Raw genomic sequence first — 9,022 nt, 5'->3', positions numbered from 1 at the left:
GCTCTGTGGATCTCTGCTTGTCCCTGGTGTATCTACAGCAGCTCTGACACTGGGAGCATGGAACAGGGGAGAAGCACTGTCTGGACTTCAGTGGTAGTAAAGTGGTGTATGTCTGTGTGTAAGTGGGACGTTAAGAGTTCAGCCCCAAAGGTTACAACTATGAAGGAAAGTAATGTCCTTTCTGCTATAGTGTTTTGCTTTGTTTCCTTTTTCTCCAAAAATACCATCTCCAATGGAATCGCAGCCAGAAGTATTTTTGCTAGTTATTAATTAATGAGGGGTGAAATCACTTGTTTTGTGAAATTTCACACATTCTACTTGAACTTTTTAGATATCTCGGTCTTAATCCTTCTTTTTCCTCACCCCCTGCTCTTTCCCAGCCCAAACTCTGGTGTGGAGTGGCGTAGGGTCATTTGTTACACTGTGTAGATCTCAGCTCTCCTTGAAAAATAAAACCCAAGATCAGTTCCAAGCCACTGAGCTCCCCAGGGCACCTGTGAAAGCTGCAGTCCTGCAGCATTTCAGTCCTCAGTGCTGCAACGTTTTGCTTGACTACAAACTGCAAAATAACTACCTTTAGACAAAACAAACACCAGATTATTTTGCATTTGCTTCTTTATTCTACAACACAAGCAACATAAATAGTTTTTAATTTTTTTGTTTTAAAATATTTCCATTTCAGAATTCAGTCTGAACAAAATATACACAAAATACAATTTGCAAGCCAGCTTACAGTGACTTCCTGACCAATGGACACTGAAGAACCAAACAAAGCAGTACAACAGAACGCAGCAGATACAGGAAGGTGTTATTCTAAAGAATAGGAGAAAGGTAGAGGGAGGAAACATGAATCAAACTGGGGAACTGCAGCTTGGTATGAACTCCGTAGAAGGTAAATCCAGTGTAAGAACTCTAGACACTTATAGTCTCTCTTTAAAAACATTAGTGGCTCCTCCTGAATATACAGTTATAGAGATGAAATCCTGGGAATAATGCCTTGTAATAAAATGCTTTCTATGGCAGCCATCATCATGGAAATAGAATTTGCTTTTTATTTTGGAATAGGAATAATCAGATCTTTGGCAAAATGGAGTGTCTACTCCCTTTGGCTTTCTATCAGTTTTCAGCTCTGGTCAGAGGGCCCATGGAGTAAATTCGCGGTATCATAAATAATGACAAAAATGGAGGTGGGGAAGGGGAAGGTGAGGGGAACTAAATGAAGTTGCTCCCTGCTGTCACTTCATACTTTGACACCTCTTGCTCCCATCTGCTCCTTGAAATGATGTGCAGCGCAGGGCTCTGCTACCACCTGGCTTGGCCCTTCCTGGCTGCTCTCACTTTGGTATCAAATCGTGCTTTCTTCCACAGATCTGGGGGCTCAGCAGCCATGGCCTGACTGGGGAGGTGGTATTTGTCCCTGCAGCTCTCCTGCTTCCCTTTGCTTCCTGGGGAAGCATGGTATTTCACCACAGACTACGCTAAGCGAAGGTGTGGAAAGAAAATAAGGAATAAGTCCTTAATGCTCCATAGGTGGAAGTACGTAACTACTTTTTGATAAGTGGGATGTTGAGTTGCAAGAATTGAAATAGATCCTCCTGCCACTTTTTGTTAACAAAGAATGCCTTCCATAACCCCAGTTCCCTGAAATGCTGTGGCAGGGGTGAGTAAGCAAACCTTTGCTTGTGAATTTGCCAAAAATAAAGAGGATTTGAGGGATCTGGTCCCACAGGCAAGCTCATTATTGCATTAATCCAGGATCATGCAGCGTAGCTCCACTGATATCCATAGTCAGAATTAGGGCATTTCCCCTGCTCTCTGCTTCTGGTTCTTGTCTTGGACCTCTCAGCATTAAGTGAAAAGAACAGTGCATACTTATGCTAGATGCTTTGTTATTTTCTTTTTAAATAGACAGCCTGTCATGTTTGTCCAAAGCTGTTTAGTATGAAATGAAACTGTAGTTAGCATCACATATAAAGGGGCAGTAGTGGAGATAAAACAAAGAGGAGGTGAGATTTCTTCCATGCAACTGTACAACTTCCTGGAGAGCCAGGCATGTTGCTGGTGAGTGCTGCTGATAGACCTTTATGTTGTATCCCTACAGAAGCTCTGCTCAAAATGGGGAGACTCAGAGAAGAGGGGTCAATAGCTGCCAGATGTTATCTACATTGCATAAAATCCAACATTTGTGCTTCTGTGCTGTGGTAAGTTGGTCCTTTTATACTGAAGGAGAAGGTATATATATTTTTTAAATTGATGGTATTGCATCATTTCTTTAAAGAATTGTGGAGTTATCAGACATTGAGGAAAAAGAGATCTCTTTGTCTAATTTCATATGCCATGCTTACCACTATAAACAGATCTTCCCAGAAGTGATTATAATCAGAATATTGATTAAATTGCTTGCTTAAGCATAATCTTATCATACCCTCACAGAAATAAGATACAGGAAGGGAAGAATTGGTTGAATTAAAAACAATTTATCACTGACAAATAGCATTTCTAATTGCTAGAAGTGAAAATGGCTAAATTCTGTACGCTCAGTTTCCAACTAAGCTTGCATACAAGAGCTGGTTAGAAATGAAGGCTTGCTATGGTTGGCTTCTTGCACATTAAAACTGGATCTGTGCAAGAGTGAAGGTTCTAGTTTTAGTCTGGGAGCACTTTGATGCACAGGAATGCGTGCTATTTTTTTGTGGAATTCCAGGAATGAGGTGTATAAAGGGCCACAACAGATAGCAAGAACTATACAGGACTTTCCCCTTCCTGAGAACTTATTGACTTGTATGCAAGAATTGAAGGATTCAAGGACTGAGTCCAGAGTATAAATATTCCCACTAATAACAATGGCTTGGGCAGTCTGAGAGTGGGCCTAAGCTGTAGCAGGAGATGGCAAATGCAGGCAGCACACACAGCTGGACCTCTCTACTTGTTAGCCTGTTTGACGCTCAAGTTTCATACTGGTCCTGCGCTGAGTTCTGAAGTGGAGATACCAGCACTGAGATACCACTATATTCAGAGCAAATGGAGATTACATAAGGTAACATGGGGTATTCAGAGGGGGGAATTACCTCTTGGGCAAATGAGAACTCATTGGTGAATTTTACAGTAAAGTTAAAGAGAACTTGAAGCTCAAATTCAAGGCAAAGTACCTTGCTGGGTCAAACCATGGGTGAAAACTCTGCTTGTCCTCCACAGAAGCCAGCTATATTCCAGATGTAGTGTATTGTTTTATTTGTGATGAGACAAAAGCTGTGTTTGGCATTTTACAAGAAAAAGTTCTGCCCAGGTCTATGTAACCCTTTCCCTAATAATTTTGTCTGGATGCTGAATGAAATCAACTATGATAAATGTCTATTCTAGGAGAGAATTAAATCCTAACATCCTGATGAAAGCATGTTAACCAGGAGATAAATGTTCTGATTCAACAGTAGTTGGTTCTATGCTGCTGTTACCTTGCACAGTGGGCTACAAGGCTATAAGAATTGGAATATGTTATGTGAGGGAGATGCATGGAGGGGTGCTTTGCACTGCTGGATGTGTTGGAGTGGTCAGAGCTAGGGACTAGTGCCAATACTCTTCCCTGGGACCATTCTGTGCAAGTTCCTTCTCTGGGCATGAAGCTTGCATTGTGAGGCCTGCAAGCACTGAGCTGGCAGCTTTAGGCCAAGTGGTCCGAAGAATGAATGGAGCAAAGCACACAGGCCTACAAAATGGTGACTTCACACTCAGCATTTTGCTACTTTGGGGCTTGCTAATGTCTATGGCTAAACTAGCAAAAAAAAAAAAAAGCCTGATGAATCAACTCCACATGTTGCTCTCAGACTAATAGCTCCTGAAGTGGTGGTAAGCTGTCCTCACCTGCTTACCATTTTGCACAGAAGGAAAAGGAAGAGCAACACCTGCTAAAGATTGCTCACCTAAAGCCCGCTGCCACAAAGATTCCTTTGTGCTCTTCCCATCCTTTTACATGATATTTCTGGAATGATGCAGTTACTTATGTCCTCATATGGTTTCCTAAGGGAGGGGTATGGGCAAAGAGAGGCACTAAGGGTGACAATGGGCACTTAGTGTATAATTTGGAAGGAGAAGTTTAAAATGCATTGCAGTACAGCAGTGCTTTGGTTGAGCAGCTTGCTAAGCAGGTAACGCTGGGCTGGGCTGTGTTCAGGTGCTTGGCTGGGGGCAGTCATGTTCATTCCTAGAGCTTCTCTTTCTGATTTACAGACAGTACGGAACCATGGTGTTTCCTAAACAACTGGCCCCATTCTGGAATCCTGAGTGACTCCCTTGGTACTGCTATCTGTTTTACTTCTCCAACATAAATTAAGGATTTGCTTTAGTTTTGGGTAAGCACAGTGAAAATCTCAATCCCTGAAATGGATGTATAATGAAAAATAGCACATTTGAGTGTCCTTGCATGCAGGTGTTTATTCTCATTCTGGCTGTTGCCTAATTAACATCCTGCCTTAAAAGCAGTTCTGTATAGATACCAAATAAAAAGATAAAAAAAATATATAGCCACCTTTTTTACTCAACCTAAAGATGTGTAAGAAAAACATGGCAACAGAAGTCTAACAATATATGCTAAGGGCTTAGAATATAATCTCACCTGTCCCCAAGGAAGTATTCCAACTGTTGGGAAAACTGACATTTGATACTATTATTAAATTACTTATGTATCAAGTCAGTGTGTATGGTAAGAAGGAGTTGCTTTAATGGAATTTTTGGTGTTCCTGGAATAATTCTACAAGTAGAGTTCTGATAGTAAGAGAAACAGTATGACAGACACTGCAGAATGGTATAGGACAAAGTATGCCCCACACAAAAATCTAGCAGTTGGCAAATGGGGAGTGGGTGATGGAGGGCAAAGGCAGGATGGCAGTGACAGACTCTTAGTAAATGCATCAGCTGGGGTGAAGGCTATTCAGCACTTTTTTTTTTTTTTTTTTTTTACTGACCCTCTATTTTTTCAGGTTCAAGATGCTAAAAACAGTTGAGCAAAGTCCAGGACTGATGTAAAAAGATGATGTTTTTTGAGGATGCAGGGACCGAAGATGTATATTTAGTTGGTATGAACATTTAAAAAGTCTTGGAAGAACATCATTAAGGGATCACCCAAGATTAAATTAGTTCTGATGAATTATTTAAACATCTAATCAACAAATGATGTAGTATAGGAGTACAAGTCCCTGTCACATAATTTGTGAAGCAAAAATAACCCTTCACTGTGTCCAGTGTGAATATTTGACAGTACAGTAGTCAATCCTTCCACCTCTCCCCCGCTAATAATATTGGCAGATTGTAGTAGTCCTTATAGAAGCACTGCACAGAGGGAGTATGTACCTACATAAGACTCTGTTCCCTGTTTACTACAGCAGATGAGAAAGGGGAGAGAAGCAGAAAGGTTAGTTATATTCTTTTTAGGCTCTTTTCCATCTTGATGAACTTCAACATAGAGTGATAGGCTAAATTTAGTGTAAGGGTCCTGACTGCAGTAGTTAGAATAGATGCTAAAGTCAGCTTAGCTGCAGTGTTGCTTGAACTGGAGGAACACTTCACTGCGTTGTAAGTGCTGGATACTGGCATGTAGACTGGCTGTAGCTTTGCTCTGTGGTGTGTTTTCCCCTCTAGCTTCAGAGAAATCAGCAAAACAAACTTCCTGTAGCCTTTTGGAGAAATTATATATGTGGAAAAATGACCACCTGTGGTCATAGCTGAAGTAGCCAGAGTGATGCTGTAGAGAAGGCAGGTTGACAGTGCCTTTTTTCCCCAAGCATTACTTCAAAGGGTAATGAAAGGACAAATAGCCTGTGCTTGGTTCACCAGTTTAAGACCTGGGATACTTTAACAATCACTCACTTGCTACTTTGAATATCACCAGATTTCAAAGGCTCTTCTCAGAGCAAAATAAATTTCAACTTTCTTCAGTTAGCAAGGCATATAGTACTGTAATAATCTTTATTTGGCTTTCCTCTCATGCCAATTTCTGAATGGAAAAAGTTACTCTGAACAAGTGCCACCTTTTTATTTATGTTTTGTTATATAGGTCTTGCTTGCCTGGTTTGATGGTTCCATTCATAGCTAATTACAAGTGTGGATGTTTACCTAGAGTTTGATGTGACTCCTGCTGCTGTAAATTTGAATCTAAATGAAGGTTACTGAAATGTATTTTGACTTTAGATACCAGTCTGATTTACTGGCAGATTCTGGGGTCATTCCATACCCCCAGACACATTCATGCTTCACCTGCTCTGCGAGTATGTGTGAGGAACACACAGTCTCAAGTGGATAGGGGAAATATATCAACAAGCTCGTTGTTTCTTAATTTATCACCAACAAATAGGCAGTTAATGAACCCCAAATACCCCTTTGCTGTATATCCTGGCTGTCTTCTCCCCTTTGCAACAGAGCACAGCTAGTTTAAATGATGATATCGTACACACGGCCCACTCTTCCCAGCCATTCCCGTACTGCCTGACGAACACGGATATCAGTCACATGGCAGGTCAGCTGGCTGATACATGGGAACACTGCTGGCTGGAGTGCTGTGAAAGTTTGGTCTGGTAGAGCCTGAATCTGGTTGAGAACTGTCAGCACCATGTTCGTCCATGCCTATAAAATTGGATAAAAAAAAAAAAAAACAAAAAAACTCTTCAGAATACCTTTCTATATAGAGAAGTCTATCAGATTAGACAGAAAAGGCATCTTATCACTGCAGCTTCATGAAGAAGGCTCAGCAATACCAGCATATTAATTTATTGTTGACTGCACAATTCAGTACTGTATGTTGCTGTTTGACTTTGTATTTCATGTATCAAGATCACTGTTCATCACCTACTATTTCATCCCACACCGAACAAAGATTTAATGCTTTTGCTGATTTGATTACTCAGACATACAAATAAGTTCCTATTTAGTAACAGAGCCCACTATTTCTGCTTTGGAATTAACAAAAAGCTTATTAAATAAAAAAGCATTACACCAAGTACCCTCACATTTTCAAAAGCCCTCAGTAGGCTGGAGCCCATAGCAGTAAGCAGAGTTCATTGTTGGTTGTTTTTAGGAAAGTGCAGTTTTGGCCTCAATCACAGAAAAACTCTTGGAAGCTGTACTGGTATACACCTGATAACATCTTCCCATAAGATTGATTTTCTTTTGATGGAACAGAACAAGGTTTTACCAGTGCCAGCTGCTGAAATATTCAGTCCTCATCATGATGATTTATTTAGGTAAGGTAGACATCTTATGAAGAGACTGTTATTATTGTGATAAAAGCAACAGAAAAATACTTCAGATATATTTTAAATTATTGCCATTATTAGCATTCTTTAAGTGTCCTACCTGTATCTGGGCCTCTGCATCCCTGACAGATATATTCAGGGAGCTGACTGTGGATCCTGAGCGTGGTCTCTTCTCTTGTCTTAGAATCTCTGGGCCAGCACTGAATGAATGCCTCATTTGACCTTGGTCTATAAGATGTTGTGGCCTCTGGAGTATGGGTGAGTCCTGCCCTCTGGAGCCCAGGAGCTCCCCTTTCTTTTCCACTTTGACCTCTTTGGTGAAGGATGTCATGGCCTGCTGCTGCTGCTTTCTTTTTTTGTACTCTGTCATGAACTTAGAAATGGTTTTGTCAGTGGCTATGGTGTAGATCTTGTTGCCAGCACTCTCCCACCATTCTTTTTTCCTGTTTTGTTCTTTTTTCTCTGGTTTAGGACTTGAGAGTGGGGGTAGTAGCAGCATTTCTCCACTTCGTGGTGTTAGGCTGTCTCCCAGTTGGTCCCTTATTTGACTCCGGTCATCTTCTGATGGAGTGTCCTTCCCAGACTGCCCTCCAGTTGATGGGGTGGAGGTTTCTGAATGAAAGGATGGTAAAATGAAGAACGGGTCGCCTTTGAACACTGGAGGCTCCTCTGTGTTATTCTCCAGGTCTAGGTGCATCTGGATATAGTTGTTGCACAGTTCCATGCAGAGCTTATGAAGCCGCTTGATCAGCCATCCCCAGTCTGCATTGCTGACAGGCTGTACACTCAGAGATGGTATTCGAGCCCTCCACTGTCTCTTCTCTTTTCCCCGAGGAGGACTGACCTGGGCAGTTTCTTCAAAAATATCTTCATCTTCTGAAGAGCACTGTTGTGATGAGTCAGTGCTTCTCTCATCGTCCTCGAAGAGGATCTTCTTCACTTGCTCTGCAGTGATGTTCTCCTGGTTTGTCAGGATAGCACAAATCAAAGCATGGAAGTAAATATTGAAGCTCATTGCTGACTGGCGATACAGGTTGGCAGCTCCACTAATGCCAGACACTTTTTTTAGCAAGCACTTCAACCCGGGCCTGGTGTCAAACTCTCTGGCTGTTCTATAGGAGTCCAGCAGTAAGTCAAAGATGACAGCCAAGTTTTGCATGGAGATGTACCTGAGAAAACCAGCCAACTTGTTTTCTGGTACTTGTATTGTCATTTTCTCCTCTAGGTTAGAAGGGCCTTTAACAAATTCTTCCAGTAGGATGTCATATAAATTCTGGAGCAGTACTTGGTGTGACAGCAAGCTCACCACTATCGTCCTAAAAGGAATACTTGGTAAACCAAGTATAGGAAGGAAAAAGAAATATAATTGTATGTTACATTTTTACTACAAGTATGCCAGTATTTCATGTTTTAGAATCTAACATGAAGGATATGTGTTAAAGGCCAAAATTTTAGAGCCTTGTTACAAAGAATTGAACGAAGGTGAAGTTATCTAGAATGGTCTTTCAGCCTTCCTGGAAGGGATGATGCTTCCATGCGTTAAATAAAATAACTGACCATAGCAAAAGCATTAATGGAACTTTGCAGAGGCAGTATTAAAGAAAGCTCTATTGTGTATTTTATAGATATATAAAATATATACATCATACTATAGCTACAGGTACCCTTAGTATTTTCATACTGCTATAACTAAGGAATTTTTTAAACACAAATTATTCAGCACTTTTGCCCTTGGATCCTAAGTACATTTTCTATTTTTGCTGTTACTGAACTCAAAGCTA

The 9,022-nt window shown here is 40.9% G+C and overlaps 1 protein-coding gene across 1 annotated transcript in view; it reads right to left on the bottom strand.

Annotated features, from left to right (window-relative positions):
• Positions 1 to 600: 600 nt before the first annotated feature.
• The window catches only part of ARFGEF3 (ARFGEF family member 3), an 86,374-nt gene continuing 77,952 nt past the window's right edge, over positions 601 to 9,022 (bottom strand). The window contains exons 33-34 of the mRNA XM_042884831.1: positions 7,342 to 8,569; positions 601 to 6,612 (exon numbers count right to left, since the gene is read on the bottom strand). Of these exons, the coding sequence (XP_042740765.1) occupies positions 6,421 to 6,612; positions 7,342 to 8,569 (1,420 nt within the window). The 3' untranslated portion in view covers positions 601 to 6,420. The remainder of the gene's footprint in view (positions 6,613 to 7,341; positions 8,570 to 9,022) is intronic.

The sequence above is a fragment of the Lagopus leucura genome, unplaced genomic scaffold, assembly GCF_019238085.1.
Source record: "Lagopus leucura isolate 7727_CA_CO unplaced genomic scaffold, USGS_WTPT01 Super-Scaffold_73, whole genome shotgun sequence".
NCBI lineage: Eukaryota > Metazoa > Chordata > Aves > Galliformes > Phasianidae > Lagopus > Lagopus leucura.
This window is presented reverse-complemented; position numbering and strand designations above follow the sequence as displayed.